Source organism: Lucilia sericata, unplaced genomic scaffold, assembly GCF_015586225.1.
Source record: "Lucilia sericata isolate MDLA Ls3-8-SP2 unplaced genomic scaffold, ASM1558622v1 Contig000946F_arrow, whole genome shotgun sequence".
Classification (NCBI taxonomy): domain Eukaryota; kingdom Metazoa; phylum Arthropoda; class Insecta; order Diptera; family Calliphoridae; genus Lucilia; species Lucilia sericata.
The window spans coordinates 111,816-132,010 of NW_023994931.1; the positions used below are offsets into that span (position 1 = coordinate 111,816).

The 20,195-nt window shown below is 33.8% G+C and overlaps 2 protein-coding genes across 2 annotated transcripts; one reads left to right on the top strand and one right to left on the bottom strand.

Moving 5' to 3' along the window:
- Window positions 1-1,263: 1,263 nt before the first annotated feature.
- Window positions 1,264-10,760, top strand: LOC119609159 (protein TsetseEP-like). The gene is given in 8 exon segments (XM_037963878.1): window positions 1,264-1,353; window positions 2,137-2,303; window positions 4,355-4,377; window positions 7,300-7,988; window positions 7,991-8,132; window positions 10,533-10,589; window positions 10,592-10,627; window positions 10,630-10,760. Coding segments are annotated over 8 exon segments (1,335 nt in total).
- Window positions 10,761-10,908: 148 nt separating this feature from the next.
- On the bottom strand, window positions 10,909-17,270 carry LOC119609160. The gene is made up of 6 exons (XM_037963879.1): window positions 17,107-17,270; window positions 16,908-17,018; window positions 14,502-15,152; window positions 11,128-11,687; window positions 11,014-11,074; window positions 10,909-10,934 (listed from the first exon to the last, which is right to left on the bottom strand). The coding sequence occupies exons 1-6, from the start codon at window positions 17,207-17,209 to the stop codon at window positions 10,909-10,911; spliced, it is 1,512 nt and encodes a 503-aa protein (XP_037819807.1). The 5' UTR covers window positions 17,210-17,270.
- Window positions 17,271-20,195: the final 2,925 nt, after the last annotated feature.

Sequence of the window (20,195 nt, forward strand, 5' to 3'; positions counted from 1 at the left end):
TCCACCTTCCCCTTTCATCTTGATTCCATCTTTCTTGCCATTTATTTATAAGATTAGTTCTTGCATTCTTCCGTATCTCCTTTAGCATGGTTGCGTTTGACGTTGTATTGTTTAAATATTCTAATTGCTTCGTTTGTGTGTATATTTCCTCCCTTTCATGGACTAATAGGTCGATTGGTGGTATACCAGCAAGTACTAATGCCGATGCTGTAGAGACGGTTCGGTAGGCCGATATTACCCTTAGAGCAGTTATTCTCTGTGGCTTCTCGAGTTCTTTTATTCTACATTTAATCTTCAATGCTTGGGCAAAAGTAGGCGCAGCATATAGAAGCTGCGAGTGTACTACGCTGTTTATCAACTTCCTAGTTTGTGGTTTAGGTCCTCCTACGTTTGGCATAATTCGACTGAGCGATGTAGCCGTTCTTAGCGCTTTATTTCTTATATTTTTAATGTGTTGGGAATAACTTAGCCTGTCGTCTAATTGCACTCCTAGGTAACATAAATTTCTTTTAAACCGAATTTCTGTGTTTTGCAGACGAAGTTTTGGTAGGATAAATTTTTTCTATTTGTCACGAGTATAGCTTCTGTTTTGGCCGCAGCCAGCTCTAAGCCTTTGTTTTCCAGCCAGAAGTTGCATCGTCTTAGGCTGTCATTTCCTACTATTTGCAACAATTCCGTAGATGGTTGTGTAATGACAAGAGCAATATCATCAGCATAACCAATTAATTTTGCTCCATTCTGCAGTTCCATATTTAAGAGTCCATCGTACATAACATTCCAAAGGAATGGTCCTAGTACTGACCCCTGTGGTACTCCAACCGTTATCTTATGTTTCTTTAAACCGTTTGTTGTTTCATAAATCAGTGTTCTATTTTCGAGGTAGTTGTCTATTATATTATACAGATAGCCGCTCAAACCTTTGTTTTTAAAAGCATACTTGACTTCTTTCCATTTTACACTGTTAAACGCGTTTCGGACATCTAACGTTATGATCGCGCAATATTGCGCGATCATAACGCGATCATAACGTTAGATGTCCGAAACGCGTTTAACAGTGTAAAATGGAAAGAAGTCAAGTATGCTTTTAAAAACAAAGGTTTGAGCGGCTATCTGTATAATATAATAGACAACTACCTCGAAAATAGAACACTGATTTATGAAACAACAAACGGTTTAAAGAAACATAAGATAACGGTTGGAGTACCACAGGGGTCAGTACTAGGACCATTCCTTTGGAATGTTATGTACGATGGACTCTTAAATATGGAACTGCAGAATGGAGCAAAATTAATTGGTTATGCTGATGATATTGCTCTTGTCATTACACAACCATCTACGGAATTGTTGCAAATAGTAGGAAATGACAGCCTAAGACGATGCAACTTCTGGCTGGAAAACAAAGGCTTAGAGCTGGCTGCGGCCAAAACAGAAGCTATACTCGTGACAAATAGAAGAAAATTTATCCTACCAAAACTTCGTCTGCAAAACACAGAAATTCGGTTTAAAAGAAATTTATGTTATCTAGGAGTGCAATTAGACGACAGGCTAAGTTATTCCCAACACATTAAAAATATAAGAAATAAAGCGCTAAGAACGGCTACATCGCTCAGTCGAATTATGCCAAACGTAGGAGGACCTAAACCACAAACTAGGAAGTTGATAAACAGCGTAGTACACTCGCAGCTTCTATATGCTGCGCCTACTTTTGCCCAAGCATTGAAGATTAAATGTAGAATAAAAGAACTCGAGAAGCCACAGAGAATAACTGCTCTAAGGGTAATATCGGCCTACCGAACCGTCTCTACAGCATCGGCATTAGTACTTGCTGGTATACCACCAATCGACCTATTAGTCCATGAAAGGGAGGAAATATACACACAAACGAAGCAATTAGAATATTTAAACAATACAACGTCAAACGCAACCATGCTAAAGGAGATACGGAAGAATGCAAGAACTAATCTTATAAATAAATGGCAAGAAAGATGGAATCAAGATGAAAGGGGAAGGTGGACTCATCTGTTAATACCCAACATAAAAGTATGGCTCGAAAGAAAACATGGAAATCTGAGCTTCTACATAACACAAGCATTTACAAATCATGGAAATTTTAATCAATATTTACACAAATTTAAGATAAAAACTTCTCCACTATGTGAAACATGTGAAAACGATGAAGACACAGCAAGACATATGCTCTTTAAATGTAAAAAGTGGGATGCACAAAGAGAACAATGGAACAACTCAATGAATGAAGTTGTAACAGAGAATAACTTATTACAAGTAATGCTCAGTTCACAAGAGTTGTGGACACGCTGTGAGAAATACATCAGCACAATTTTTAAGCTGAAAAACTCCGAACCTCCTAGATAGGGGGATGTAGGAAAGTAAAAAAAAATGTCGCAGATAAAAAATCTATCATATAACCAGTCAACCTGAAGAAATGCCACAGTAGTACCAGGTTGTTCTGGAGGAGATCTCGTGGGGCCACTAGATGATAGCGCGCTATCACTACGTCCATTAATAAAAAAAAAAAAAATCTAGTCTATAGTCTAGTCTATAGTCTAGTCTATAGTCTAGTCTATAGTCTAGTCTAGTCTAGTCGAGCCTAGTCTAGTCTAGTCTATTCTAGTCTAGTCTAGTCTAGTCTAGTCTAGTCTAGTCTAGTCTAGTCTAGTCTAGTCTAGTCTAGTCTAGTCTAGTCTAGTCTAGTATAGTATAGTCTAGTCTAGTCTAGTCTAGTCTATAGTCTATTCTATAGTCTATTGTATAGTCTAGTCTATAGACTAGTCTATAGTCTAGTCTCTAGTCTATAGTCTAGTCTCTAGTCTATAGTCTGGTCTGTAGCCTATAGTCTGGTCTATAGTCTAGTCTATAGTCTATTCTATAGTCTAGTCTATAGTCTAGTCTATAGTCTAGTCTATAGTCTAGTCTATAGTCTAGTCTATAGTCTAGTCTATAGTCTAGTCTATAGTCTAGTCTATAGTCTAGTCTATAGTCTAGTCTATAGTCTAGTCTATAGTCTAGTCTATAGTCTAGTCTAGTCTAGTCTATAGTCTAGTCTATAGTCTAGTCTATAGTCTAGTCTATAGTCTAGTCTATAGTCTAGTCTATGTTATCTGCTATAGGCTAGTCCATAGTCTAATCTATATTCCATTTTATAGTCTAGTCTAAACACTTCTTCTAAACTAAAAACTCTTAATAAGTACACACCTAAATGCACAACATATCGGTCTGGGGACAGCAAAGTGACCACAATTGTATTGGTATCGTGTCATATTTAAATTTCTCATCATTAAATATTTAATAAACGGTTTATTAAAATGTATCCAGAGTCATTTGTGGGTGATATGTCAGGATATTTGTTTGTATTGACAGTGGGGTCGTCTAGAAGACTACAAATAATATTTGTATAAAAACAAATAAGATTTTTTAAAATTATATATATATTCTGTAATAATTTATTGATTCGTGTTAATCATGTTTTTAAAGAAATGTTTAAGAACTTTCAGGATAGTGTTTAAAAAACATGAAAATCTTTCTGTTTAAAACAATATCAAAATTATATATTTAAAAGGACTTTACGTGAAGTAATTTTATACTAATAGAGAGAAATAGTTTTTTGTGCTGTTTATGCAGATTTTAATTTCATAATTATTTTAAAATTTAAAATTCTATTAAATAATTGGGATTAAGTTTAACGTAATAATAACTAAAACTTAAACTGTACAGGATTCATGTCGTGGTATGATATTTGTTTCTAATACCTGTTACATCTCACTATAGTGATTCAACACGTGACTCACTGTAACAGTGACCACTTTGTATATGGATATATATATATGTATGTTTGTGTGAATGTATTGTGACAATGTCATGCAAAAACAATCCATGTAGACATAGTTTTATTTTAGTTTTTAATTTGTTTGTTTTTATTCTACATTTTTCTTCTGTTTTTTTCTGTATGAAAAACAACAACATACAAAAATACTAAATAATGGTTATAATATAAAATTTTATAAAAAAACAAAAAAAAGGTGTTAACATTTTTAAAATATCGATTAGTTTTGGCTGGTCATACAAATATCTCTGTAGCTGGTGGATTGTTTTTAAATATAACCCCAGTCATATTTTAAACCTTCAAGTGCATGGGACGAATATTTTGAAACGTAAACTTAAGAGATTCTTTTATGAAATTTAAATAAATTAAATTAAAAGAATAATTTAAGTAAAATACTTATTATAAGTTTGTTTAAAAAAAAAGAAACATTTAAAGTGTTAATAAAATTTTAGATCAGAAAACTATGAACTGGTTGAAAAGTTTAATATTTTATTATTTCTATTATTCTTAAAGTTGTGCTGAAATTTCAGAAAAAGGTATTTTTTATCTACATTCATTATAAATAAAAATTTAAAAAAAACAAACAATTGAATTAAGCTACATTTGCGAAATATTGAAATGTAATCGATTCAACAGTTGGCTAATCCGCTTATAAGTTTAAGTAATTCTTAGGTATCTCCCATACTTATGTTAGTAAAGGGATTATTTGGGAATTAGGTTTAAAAATATATACTAGACTATAGACTAGACTATAGACTAGACTATAGACTATACTATAGACTAGACAATAGCTAGACTATAGACCTAACTAGACTAGACTATAGACTAGACTATAGACTAGACTATAGAACTATACTATAGACTAGACAATAGACTGACTAGACTAGATAAGACTAGACTATAGACTAGACTATAGACTAGACTATAGACTAGACTATAGACTAGACTATAGACTAGACTATAGACTAGACTATAGACTAGACTAACTAGACTATAGACAGACTATGAACTAGACTATAGAATAAAGAACTAGACTATAGCTAGACTATAGAATAGACTAGACTATAGACTAGACTAGACTTTAGACTAGACTATAGACTAGACTACTAGACTAGACTAGACTTTAGACTAGACTAGACTTTAGACTAGACTAGACTTTAGACTAGACTATAGACTAGACTATAGACTAGACTAGACTTTAGACTAGACTATAGACTAGACTATAGACTAGACTATAGACTAGACTATAGACTTAGCCTATAGACTAGACTATAGACTAGACTATAGACTAGACTATAGACTAGACTATAGACTAGACTATAGACTAGACTATAGACTAGACTATAGACTAGACTATAGACTAGACTATAGACTAGACTATAGACTAGACTATAGACTAGACTATAGACTAGACTATAGACTAGACTATAGACTAGACTATAGACTAGACTATAAACTAGACTATAGACAGACTATAGACTAGACTATAGACTAGACTATGACTAGACTATAGACTAAACTATAGACTAGACTATAGACTAGACTATAGACTAGACTATAGACTAGACTATAGACTAGACTATAGACTAGACTATAGACTAGACTATAGACTAGACTATAGACTAGACTATAGACTAGACTATAGACTAGACTATAGACTAGACTATAGACTAGACTATAGACTAGACTATAGACTAGACTATAGACTAGACTATAGACTAGACTATAGACTAGACTATAGACTAGACTATAGACTAGACTATAGACTAGACTATAGACTAGACTATAGACTAGACTATAGACTAGACTATAGACTAGACTATAGATAGACTATAGACTAGACTATAGACTAGACTATAGACTAGACTATAGACTAGACTATAGACTAGACTATAGACTAGACTATAGACTAGACTATAGACTAGACTATAGACTAGACTATAGACTAGACTATAGACTAGACTATAGACTAGACTATAGACTAGACTATAGACTAGACTATAGACTAGACTATAGACTAGACTATAGACTAGACTATAGACTAGACTATAGACTAGACTATAGACTAGACTATAGACTAGACTATAGACTAGACTATAGACTAGACTATAGACTAGACTATAGACTAGACTATAGACTAGACTATAGACTAGACTATAGACTAGACTATAGACTAGACTATAGACTAGACTATAGACTAGACTATAGACTAGACTATAGACTAGACTATAGACTAGACTATAGACTAGACTATAGACTAGACTATAGACTAGACTATAGACTAGACTATAGACTAGACTATAGACTAGACTATAGACTAGACTATAGACTAGACTATAGACTAGACTATAGACTAGACTATAGACTAGACTATAGACTAGACTATAGACTAGACTATAGACTAGACTATAGACTAGACTATAGACTAGACTATAGACTAGACTATAGACTAGACTATAGACTAGACTATAGACTAGACTATAGACTAGACTATAGACTAGACTATAGACTAGACTACTAGACTTAGACTAGACTATGACCTAGACTATAGAACTAGACTATAGACTAAGACTATAGACTAGACTATAGACTAGACTTAGACTAGAGTATAGACAAGACTATAAAGTTTATTATAGACTAGACTATACATATCTTTCTTCTAATATTTATGTTTAAAACAATTTCATCTACTTTTATACCCTTCACCTTCGTGAAATGGTTGTATAGAGTTTGTTGTTCTGTTCATATTTTAAAGAATAATTTTGTGACCTCATAAGTTACAAATATAGTTTGTAACTCGTTATAGGTATCGAAGTCGGCTTAGCGATGTCCGTCTGTACGTCTACGCAATTCCCTATCTTATTACGTTTGTTTTTAAATGTCTGTCTATCCTGGTGTATGTTGAAATCAGTTTCAGAAGACCCCAGAACCGAATTTTCAATAATTCCAATCAGACATGCTTTCAGGGTGAGCGCTATTTATTTACGAATGAGCAGTGTATTGTTATTGTCTAGAAACATGAAATTATGTGTGTAGAGCCCGTGGTAAGTGAAAGCCTATAAAAGGGAACTTTTTGGTGATTTATCGTTCTTCAGAAGCTTCTTTTTTAATTTTCTATAAAAATGAACCTAGAAACTTATAAAAGGGTACTTCTAGGTACTTTTTCGTTCATCAAAAGGTACTTTTTGAATTTCTATAATACTGAACCTAGAAACAAGAAATTAAGTATGTAGAGCCTGGAGTAAGTGAGAACCTATAAAAAGGGTACTTTTAGGTACTTTGTCGTTCATCAAAATAAGCATGAAGAGCCCAAAGTAAATGAGAACCTGTAAAGGTGACTTTTTGGTACTTTTTCGTTCTTGAAAATAAAATACGTACTGACTGTTGTTTAACACACTATGGTGAAGGGTATATAAGATTCGGTACGGCCGAATATAGAACTCTTGTTCAAATTACAGATGATTCACAAGAAATTCTAACAGTGCCTTCAACATCACTTCCCATTGTACTACAACTATCTAAATCTTTACCGGTGGGTAATGAACTCACGCAACCGACAGTGGATAAAAATAATAACGACATTAAAGAACATACAAATTATCAGAGTATTTCGAATGATATAGAGGTATTTAATGATAAATTGGGGCCACGTTTAGAAAACCAAGATGAGGAAGCTGAGGCCGAAGCTCAAGAAGGCACAGGAGAAGAATCTGAAGTAGGAGCTGAGCCTGAAGCTGAACCAGAAGCCGAGCCTGTAGCTGAACCAGAACCAGAAGCTGAACCTCAAGCTGATGAAACAGAACCCGAAGCTGAGCCAGAACCTGAGCCTGCAGCGGAGCCAGTTGAAGAGACTGAAGCGGAAACAGTTCCAGAACCAGAAGGCGAACCTGAAGAGCCAAAAGAAGAAGAAACTCCACCCGAACCTGCAGCAGGGGACGCTCCGGAATCAGCAGATGAACCTGAACCGGAACCCCAACCTGAAACAGAACCAGAAGAAGTAGCAGCTGCAGATCCTACCGAAACTGTTGATGCAGCTAACGAAGACTCTGAAATGCCTAACGATGAACCAGCCAAAGAGGAGGAAGATCAAAAAGATATAGAAAATGCATCGCCCGCAACACATGCTGAAGATGCTGCAACTAAAGATGTAAGGATCATCAAGTTTCCTGTTTTATTTGCACTAGTGTTGAGGATTTAAAATGTAATATGAAAGCAACACGTCAAGCTTCATGTCCGAAAGTTAGCGATGGTGATTCAGGAAAGCATAATGGTTGTTATACGCTATATAAAGGTAAGCCAAAAAAGAATTAAAGGTCTGGACTATAGTCAAGGATATTGCATAGACTTTAGTCCAGACTATAGTCCAAACTATAAACTAGACTATACTTGACTATATATTGGATTGTAGTCCAGACTATAGACTGGTCTATAGTCCAGTCTAGTCCCGACTATAGTCTAGACTATAGAATAGACAATAATCCAGACTATGTGTTGGACTATAGACTGGACTATATCCCAGACTATAGGCTAGACTATAGTCTGGGATATAGTCCATAGACTTTAGACTATAGCCCACACTTTCGATTAGTCTATAGTCTGTAGATTAGACGTTAGCTCATATATTGGATTGTAGTCCAGACTATAGTCCAGTCTAGTCCCGACTATAGTCTAGACTATAGACTAGACAATATTCCAGACTATGTTTTGGACTATATACTACACTATAGCCAAGACTATAGCTAGATTATAGTCCTGACTATAGATTAACCTATAAGAAAGACTTTAGACTAGACTATAGCCCAGCCTTTCGATTGGTCTATAGACTATAGATTAGACGTTAGCTCAGCCTATAGATTGGATTGTAGTCCAGACTATAGACTATAGTCGAGTCTAGTCCCGACTATAGTCTGTAGTCTAGACTATAGTCCAGACTATAGACTTGACTATAGTCCAGACTATAGACTTGACTATAGTCCAGACTATAGCTATAGTCCAGACTATAGACTTGACTATAGTCCAGACTATAGACTTGACTATAGTCCAGACTATAGACTTGACTATAGTCCAGACTATAGACTTGACTAGAGTCCAGACTATAGACTTGACTATAGTCCAGACTATAGACTTGACTATAGTCCAGACTATAGACTTGACTATAGTCCAGACTATAGACTTGACTATAGTCCAGACTATAGACTTGACTATAGTCCAGACTATAGACTTGACTATAGTCCAGACTATAGACTTGACTATAGTCCAGACTATAGTCCAGACTATAGACTAGACTATAGTCCAGACTATAGTCTAGACTATAGACTAGACTATAGTCTAGACTATAGACTAGACTATAGTCCAGACTATAGACTAGACTATAGTCCAGACTATAGACTAGACTATAGTCCTGACTATAGACTAGACCATAGTATAGTACAGACTATAGACTAGACTAGACTATAGTACAGAATATAGACTAGACTATAGACTAGACTATAGTACAGACTATAGACTAGACTATAGTCCAGACTATAGACTAGACTATAGTCCAGACTATAGACTAGACCATAGTATAGTACAGACTATAGACTAGACTAGACTATAGTACAGAATATAGACTAGACTATAGACTAGACTATAGTACAGACTATAGTCCAGACTATAGACTAGACTATAGTCCAGACTATAGACTAGTCTATAGTCCAGACTATAGACTAGACTATAGTCCAGACTATAGTCTAGACTATAGTCCAGACTATAGTCTAGACTATAGTCCAGACTATAGTCCAGACTATAGACTAGACTATAGTCCAGACTATAGACTAGACTATAGTCCGGACTATAGACTAGACTATAGTCCAGACTATAGACTAGACTATAGCCCAGACTATAGTCCAAACTATAGACTAGACTATAGTCCAAACTATAGTCTAGACTATAGACTAGACTATAGTCCAGACTATAACTAGACTATAGTCCAGACTATAACTAGGACTATAGTCCAGACTATAGACTATAGTCCAGACTATAGTCCAGACTATAGACTAGACTATAGTCCAGACTATAGTCCTAGACTATAGACTAGACTATAGACTAGACTATAGTCCAGACTATAGTCCAGACTATAGACTAGACTATAGTCCAGACTATAGTCCAGACTATAGACTAGACTATAGTCCAGACTATAGTCTAGACTATAGACTAGACTATAGTCCAGACTATAGACTAGACTATAGACTAGACTATAGTCCAGACTATAGACTAGACTATAGACTAGACTATAGTACAGACTATAGACTAGACTATAGACTAGACTATAGTACAGACTATAGACTAGACTATAGTCCAGACTATAGACTAGACTATAGTCCGGACTATAGACTAGACAATAATCCTGACTATGTTTTGGACTATTGACTAGACTATAGCCCAAACTATAGTCCTGACTATAGATTAACCTATAAGACAGACTTTAGACTAGAGCCCAGCCTTTCGATTAGGCCGGACTATAAACCATTTTATAGTCTAGACCATTGTTCAGACTGTAGATTAGTCTATATACCAGGCTATTGATTAGAATATAGTTTAAACTATGGACTAGAATATAAAGTTAACTAAAGACTAGATTATAGTCCAGACCATAGATTCGACTACACTCCAGACTGTAGTAGTAATATGATAAAATTTCTTTTTGCAGCTGACACAAATATAACCATGCGTGGCTGTGTGGACGAATTGGCCGAAGAGGGTCTTAATATTGTCTAGCAAATGAGAAATTATGCAATTTATGCTATGAAATAATTGCAATATAAAATGGCACCCAGCGATGCTAATATGCTACAGTTTAAATTGTCCTACAATGCTGTTCTTAAATATTTTTTCCATAATTATAATTAAGAGATTAACAAATTTGTCATTAATATAATTGTGGCGAACAGATAAAATAATAAATTTTATTTAGTGGGGAAAAGCATCTGATGATTTCGCCGTATTACAGTCCTTTTTATAGCAAGCGTTACACTGTTTAAGTTCTACATTTTTACAGATTCCTTGATTTTGTGTACTGGCATCGACTATACACCACGAATAGCATCACCGTCTGTTAAACGTAGAGAGAGGGAGAGAACAATAAATTAATATAAACCGATTAATAAGGAAAACAATAATTCCATACTTACGCCAAATGCCATGAAAACAACCTTCTTTGGGTGAACTAGGGCTAACACGACAATGTTTTCCCTTAAAGGTATTGCCTCATCCCAACACTTGAAATTCTCATCACTGCGACATACGATACAAGTGAAATCTAATGTTTCCTTCTCACTATTGCAACCATCGCGATTGTTGCATTTCGAGCAGGTATCACTATCGATATCTTGGCATAAGTCAAGAGTTAGGTCCAAATTATCATGAAGGCAACCACGTTTAATGGTATTACCATTGATTTGGGTATAACAATATTCGGGAAAATTGTAACGAATTTGTCTCTTACATTTCTCAAACACTTTACTAGTTTGTTTATCAAAACATTCGCTAGTTATATCATCACTTGTGCACTGATGACACTTAAGCACTTGATCATATATATACTTTAAATTATTACAGTTATTGTTGGAACAAAACACACAACCTTCAGCAGCGTCCAAACATTCATTATCCCTAGTATCGGACTTGCATCCACGCGTCATGTCGATCTCACTCTTAGCCACGGTATAGCATTGATCGTTCTCTTCGTAATTCGCACAGACTTTGTAAACTATATTATTTGCTGTAACATCTTCGCAGCTGCTACCAGTACATTGGTAGCAAGTGATTCGACCCTTGGGGAATATTCCAGTATTGGCAGTTAACGCTATCACATGTTTCACACGTTTTGGAATTGGAACATTGTTGGATATCACTCTTAGAGGCGCAACCTCTTACTACCAATTTGTTAACGACTTTTTTGAAACATCTACTAACGCCCTCGACGCAGATATGATTGTATTTCTGATCGTTAATATTCATATCGGTTTGTGAGCACTTTTCGTCGGTTGCATCACATCGTTGCAAATAAGTTGATTATTTTTTCTCTCGGCTGCGATAATGCAATTATTATCGGCTGTACATGTTTTTGGCTTCATCGTCTGTTTTGCAACCTCTTGTAATGTTGCCACTAGTGTCTAGGAGAAACAAACAATTTTTAGATTTAACAGTCGATTTAAGTAACTAATTATGCCTATAGGGAGGACATATTATTTTTAGATTTGAAAATTGTTATTAAATATTTATAGACTATAGTGAGGACTGTAGACTAGAATACAGTCCAGACTATAAACTAGACTATTCTTCTCTATAGACTAAACTATTCTAGTGTATAGTCCGGACTATAGTCTAGTCTATAGTAAAGTCTATAGTCTAGTCTATTATCTATAGTCAGTTCTAGTTCAGTCCTAGTTCACTTCTAGTTCAGTTCTAGTTCAGTTCTAGTTCAGTTCTAGTTCAGTTCTAGTTCAGTTCTAGTTGCAGTTCTAGTTCAGTTCAGTTCTAGTTCAGTTCTAGTTCAGTTCTAGTTCAGTTCTAGGTCAGTTCTAGTTCAGTTCTAGTTCAGTTCTAGTTCAGTTCTAGTTCAGTTCTAGTTCAGTTCTAGTTCAGTTCTAGTTCAGTTCTAGTTCAGTTCTAGTTCAGTTCTAGTTCAGTTCTAGTTCAGTTCTAGTTCAGTTCTAGTTCAGTTCTAGTTCAGTTCTAGTTCAGTTCTAGTTCAGTTCTAGTTCAGTTCTAGTTCAGTTCTAGTTCAGTTCTAGTTCAGTTCTAGTTCAGTTCTAGTTCAGTTCTAGTTCAGTTCTAGTTCAGTTCTAGTTCAGTTCTAGTTCAGTTCTAGTTCAGTTCTAGTTCAGTTCTAGTTCAGTTCTAGTTCAGTTCTAGTTCAGTTCTAGTTCAGTTCTAGTTCAGTTCTAGTTCAGTTCTAGTTCAGTTCTAGTTCAGTTCTAGTTCAGTTCTAGTTCAGTTCTAGTTCAGTTCTAGTTCAGTTCTAGTTCAGTTCTAGTTCAGTTCTAGTTCAGTTCTAGTTCAGTTCTAGTTCAGTTCTAGTTCAGTTCTAGTTCAGTTCTAGTTCAGTTCTAGTTCAGTTCTAGTTCAGTTCTAGTTCAGTTCTAGTTCAGTTCTAGTTCAGTTCTAGTTCAGTTCTAGTTCAGTTCTAGTTCAGTTCTAGTTCAGTTCTAGTTCAGTTCTAGTTCAGTTCTAGTTCAGTTCTAGTTCAGTTCTAGTTCAGTTCTAGTTCAGTTCAGTTCAGTTCTAGTTCAGTTCTAGTTCAGTTCTAGTTCAGTTCTAGTTCAGTTCTAGTTCAGTTCTAGTTCAGTTCTAGTTCAGTTCTAGTTCAGTCAGTTCTAGTTCAGTTCTAGTTCTAGTTCTAGTTCAGTTCTAGTTTCAGTTCTAGTTTAGTTCTAATTCAGTTTTAGTTCAGTTCTAATTCAGTTCTAGATTCAATATTATAGAGAAATCAAAGTGTACCTTGTGAAGAACGAAAAAGTACCAAAAAGTTCGGACTCTACTAGTTTAATTTATGTTTATAGGTTCAATATTATAGAAAACTCAAAAAGTACCAGTTAAAGAACGAAAAAGTACCAAAATGTCCAATTTTATATATACTTTGGGCTCCACATACTTAATATTATGTTATCAAGTTTTTGACCACAAAACTAATACTAACCAATTTGTGTAAGTAAGCATTGGTTTGGTCTTTATTGGGACAGACTTTAGCATCTTCCCAAAGTAGTTGTACTACAAGTATCTTCACTGCCACCACATTGTATACATTTAATTCCCTGAAAAAAATATACATATATAGGAAAACTGATTTGTTATACATATTTATATAAAAATACGTACTCATCCGTATATATTTCAAGGTCATTTTATAGTAGAGTATATTTTCCTCAAAAAAAAATTTCTCGAAATTGTACTTCTACTAAATAAAACTTACCAGCTACAGTATGTTAACGCTAACTGTATTAAAACTATTACAATTAAACAAATATATTTTGTATATTTTCCACTTGAAAATATCATGGTTTTTCATTCCCGTTTTTAGGAGGAAACTATGGAACTATTTTTTATTTTACCGCTTAAAATAACGTTGTTCACGTCTTTAGTTTTTATAGGTGACTGATTGATATTTGTTTTGTATTGATTTAACCGTAAAGAAGTTATTTCGTGTATCACAAAGCATTTTTATAGTTATTGAAAATATCAGTCTATTTACCTCGATTACCCAAATAAAACTTCATAAAGACTTGTACTTACACAAAACGTATTTTTTAATGATCACTATATACCGTCTGTATTACTTTTCTTATTGTAATAATGACTTTTATATATGTACATATTTTTAAAACTGGACTATAATCCAGGCTATATACTAAACTATAGTCCAGAATATAGTTTAGACTATAGATTGTTTTTTTTAATATTTGTTTTTTTAATCTAATATTTGTTGCCTATTATTACAACCATCGCCATTATTGCATTTCGTGCAGGTATCACTATCAGCATCTTTGCATATGTCAACTGTTAGGTCCAAATTATCATGAAGACAACCACGTTTAATGGTATTACCATTGATTTGGGTATAACAATATTCGGGAAAAGTATAACGAATTTGTCTCTTACATTTCTCAAAACACTTTACTAGTTTGTTTATCAAAACATTTATTAGTAGGAACATCACTGGTGCACTGATGACACTTGAGTACTTGATCATATATATACTTTAAATTATTACAGTTATTGTTGGAGCAAAAGACACAACCTTCAGCAGCGTCTAAACATTCATTATCCCTAGTATCGGACTTGCAACCACGTGTCATGTCGTTTTCGTTCTTCGCTTTCATATAGCATTGATCATTTTCTTCGTAATTCGCACAGACTTTGTCAACTATATTATTTGCGGTAATATCTTCGCAGCTGCTACCAGTACATTGGTAGCAAGTGATGCGACCCTTGGGGAATACTCCAGTATTGCAGTTAATGCTGTCACATGTTTCACAGGTTTTAGAATCGGTACATTGTTGGATATCATTCTCAGTGGCACAATCTCTAACGACAAGTTTGTTAACGACTTTCTTAATACATCTTCTAACGCCTTCGACGCAGATGTGATTGTATTCCAGATCGTTAATATTCATGTCGGTTTGAGAGCACTTTTCATCGGTTGCAATACATTTTTTGCATATAAGTTGATTATTTTTTCTCTCGCCTGTGATAATACAATTATTATCAGCTGTACATGCTTTGGCTTCAGCGTCTGTTTTGCAGCCTCTTGTAATGATGCCACTGGTGTCTAGGAGTAATATAGAAATTTTAAATAAATGGATTTAACAATTACATTTTAATTTTAGATTTGAGCAGACTCTTGACTAGACTTTGACACAGACTAGTCTAAACTATAGACTATATAATAGTTTAGACTATAGACGAGACTATTTCCCGGACTTAAGACTAGACTATAATTCTGACTGAAAACTTTAACATAATTTACACTAAGACTATTGTCCAGACTATAGATTTTAGTCCAGATTATAGACTAGACAATAGTCGTGACTAAAGACTTCAAGACTATACACTATATAATATACCCGGCAGTTCTAGACTATATTCTGGACTAAATTGAAAACTTTAGTACAGATCTTTATTTAGTCTATAGTCCAGTATCTAGTGTGGACTATATTAAAGTCTTTAATCTTGACTATATCCTATAGTTCAGAATACATCCTATATACTAGATTATAGTGCTGACTATAGACTATAATCCTGACTAAAGACTTTAATATAATCTAGTCTAGACTAAACAATATTCCAGAATATAGATTAGACTGTAGTCCAAACAAAATACTTCAATATAGTTCGGATTATAGACTACACTATCGCCCAGATTATAGAGTAGTCCATTGCCAAAACAATAGTCTAGATAATAGAGATACAGACTATAAACTAGACAATAGTCCTGACTATAGTAGTGACTAATGACTCCATTATTATATTCTATACAATATATAGTACAGTTCATAAGTACAGATCTTTATTTAGTCTATAGTCCAGTATCTAGTGTGGACTATATTAAAGTCTTTAATCTGGACTATATCCTATAGTTCAGAATACATCCTATATACTAGATTATAGTGCTGACTATAGACTATAATCCTGCCTAAAGACTTTAATATAATCTAGTCTAGACTAAACAATATTCCAGAATATAGGCTAGACTGTAGTCCAAACAAAATACTTCAATATAGTTCGGATTATAGACTACACTATCGCCCAGATTATAGAGTAGTCTATTGCCAAAACAATAGTCTAGATAATAGAGTAGACTACAGACTATAAACTAGACAATAGTCCTGACTATAGTAGTGACTAATGACTCCAATATTATATTTTATACAATATATAGTACAGTTCATAAGTACAGATCTTTATTTAGTCTATAGTCTAGTCTCTAGTGTGGACTATATTAAGTCTTTAATCTTGACTATATCCTATAGTTCAGAATACATCCTATATACTAGATTATAGTGCTGACTATAGACTATAATCCTGACTAAAGACTTTAATATAATCTAGTCTAGACTAAACAATATTCCAGAATATAGATTAGACTGTAGTCCAAACAAAATACTTCAATATAGTTCGGATTATAGACTACACTATCGCCCAGATTATAGAGTAGTCTATTGCCAAAACAATAGTCTAGATAATAGAGATACAGACTATAAACTAGACAATAGTCCTGACTATAGTAGTGACTAATGACTCCATTATTATATTCTATACAATATTCTATACAATATACAGTTCATAAGAAAGACTAGTCTAGTATATAGACTAGTCTATAGTTCACACAATAGACGTTGCTATAGTTCAGGCTATAGAACTAGACATTAGACAATAGACGCTATTATAATCCATGCTATAGATTATAGTTCAAAATATAATCCAGACTGTGGACTACACCACAGACTAGAACCTAAATACCTGTTTAGTCTTTATGAAAAATTACTTTTCTAAACAGGATTTTAAACACAAAACTCATACTTGCCAATTTGTGTAAAGCATTTGGTTTGATCTTTATTGGGACATACTTTAGCATCTTCCCAAAGAGTTGTACTACAAGTCTCTTCACTGTCTCCACACTGTATACATTTAATACCTAAAGAAGAAAAAAAGATAATTATCTCTCGATAATTAGGTATTTCAAGGCGCTTCACCAACTTTTAAGTCCTATGAATAAAACTTACCAGCTACAGTTGTTAACGCCAACTGCTCCAAAACTATTACAATTAAACAAATATATTTTGAATATTTTCCATATGAAAGCAACATGGTTTTTTTCCTTCCCATTTCTAGAGTTTTAAATTTTTAATTCTGTTTATTTTACTGCTTAAAACAACGTTGTTAACACTTTCAGTTTTTATTGGTGACTGATAGCATTTAGCACAAACCATTTTTGATTATTATCGAAACAAATTTCAATCTGTACGAAAACAGCTGAATCCTTTATTTTGACTAATTAGTAGTAATAATTAGTCAAGATAAACTTTATAATGATTTTTACTTAAGCAACAACTTACTTTACATTACTTTTGAAAATACCAAATTCGCATTATGGGTCGGATTTTATTTTGCACCTAAAATAAAACTACTTCCAAAGTACCCATTTGTAATGACTAAAGTAAGTATTTCTTTGTAAGTGTGCTTGGTGCTAAAATAATGACTAGAAATCTTATTGGCATATCAACTCAATGTAAGTTTAAGCTGGGTTACAGCTGCAAAGTTTATTATGTTAAATTTTTAATTGGATACACTTTAATTACAAAAATATATATTTGTGATTGATACAATATAGTTTTCCCACCTTATAAAGTATATATATTAGGGTGTGACGTGGACGGTAATTTATTTGGTAATTTTTGGGGTCCATTTAAAAAAATTTGGAGATATTTTTTACAAAATATAAGGCTATGATTTTCACTCGCCATTTCACTCGCCCATTCAATTTTTATTTGTCTCATGTTCAGTACATTGATACGCATAGATTGAGAGGTATTCCTACTTGAGATTCATAAACAGATTGTTCCTAGGGACTTCTTCTGGCCTTTTATAGTTAGTGTAGTCGATTAATCTATATATAGACTAGACTAGACTAGACTATAGACTAGACTATAGAATAGACCATAGACTAGACTATAGCCTAGATTATAGCCTAGACTATAGACTATAGACTAGACTATAGACTAGACTATAGACTAGACTATAGACTAGACTATAGACTAGACTATAGACTAGGACTATAGACTAGACTATAGACCTAGACTATAGACTAGACTATAGACTAGACTATAGACTAGACTATAGACTAGACTATAGACTAGACTATAGACTAGACCTAATAGACTAGACTGATAGACTAGACTATAGACTAGACTATAGACTAGACTATAGACTAGACTATAGACTAGACTATAGACTGGACTATAGACTAGACTATAGACTAGACTATAGACTAGACTATAGACTAGACTATAGACTAGACTATAGACTAGACTATAGACTAGACTATTATCTAGACTATAGACTAGACTATAGACTAGACTATAGACTACACTATAGACTAGACTATAGACTAGACTATAGACTAGACTATAGACTAGACTATAGACTAGACTATAGACTAGACTATAGACTAGACTATAGACTAGACTATAGACTAGACTATAGACTAGACTATAGACTAGACTATAGACTAGACTATAGACTAGACTATAGACTAGACTATAGACTAGACTATAGACTAGACTATAGACTAGACTATAGACTAGACTATAGACTAGACTATAGACTAGACTATAGACTAGACTATAGACCGTACTATAGACTAGACTATAGACCGTACTATAGACTAGACTATAGACCGTACTATAGACTAGACTATAGACTAGACTATAGACTAGACTATAGACTAGACTATAGACTAGACTATAGACTAGACTATAGACTAGACTATAGACTAGACTATAGACTAGACTATAGACTAGACTATAGACTAGACTATAGACTAGACTATAGACTAGACTATAGACTAGACTATTAGACTATAGACTAGACTATAGACTAGACTATAGACTAGACTATAGACTAGACTATAGACTAGACTATAGACTAGACTATAGACTAGACTATAGACTAGACTATAGACTAGACTATAGACTAGACTATAGACTAGACTATAGACTAGACTATAGACTAGACTATATAGACTAGACTATAGACTAGACTATAGACTAGACTATAGACTAGACTATAGACTAGACTATAGACTAGACTATAGACTATAGACTATAGACTAGACTAGACTAGACTATAGACTAGACTATAGATAGACTAGACTATAGACTAGACTATAGACTAGACTATAGACTAGACTATAGACTAGACTATAGACTAGACTATAGACTAGACTATAGACTAGACTATACACTAGACTATAGACTAGACTATAGACTAGACTATAGACTAGACTATAGACTAGACTATAGACTAGACTATAGACTAACTATAGACTAGACTATAGACTAGACTATAGACTAGACTATAGACTAGACTATAGACTAGACTATAGACTAGACCTATAGACTAGACTATAGACTAGACTATAGACTAGACTATAGACTAGACTATAGACTAGACTATAGACTAGACTATAGACTAGACTATAGACTAGACTATAGACTAACTATAGACTAGACTATAGACTAGGACTATAGACTAGACTATAGACTAGACTATAGACTAGACTATAGACTAGACTATAGACTAGACTATAGACTAGACTATAGACTAGACTATAGACTAGACTATAGAACTAGACTATAGACTAGACTATAGACTAGACTATAGACTAGACTATAGACTAGACTATAGACTAGACTATAGACTAGACTATAGACTAGACTATAGACTAGACTATAGACTAGACTATAGACTAGACTATAGGACTAGACTATAGACTAGACTATAGACTAGACTATAGACTAGACTATAGACTAGACTATAGACTAGACTATAGACTAGACTATATACTAATAAGACTAGACTATAGACTAGACTATAGACTAGACTATAGACGTAGACTATAGACGAGACTTAGACTAGCTAGACTAGACTGATGAGACTAGGACTATAGAACTAGGACTATAGACTAGACTATAGACTAGACTATAGACTAGACTATAGATAGGTCACTAGAACTAGACTATAGAACTACATAGACTAGACTATAGACTAGACTATAGACTAGACTAGACTAGACTATTGACTAGACTATAGA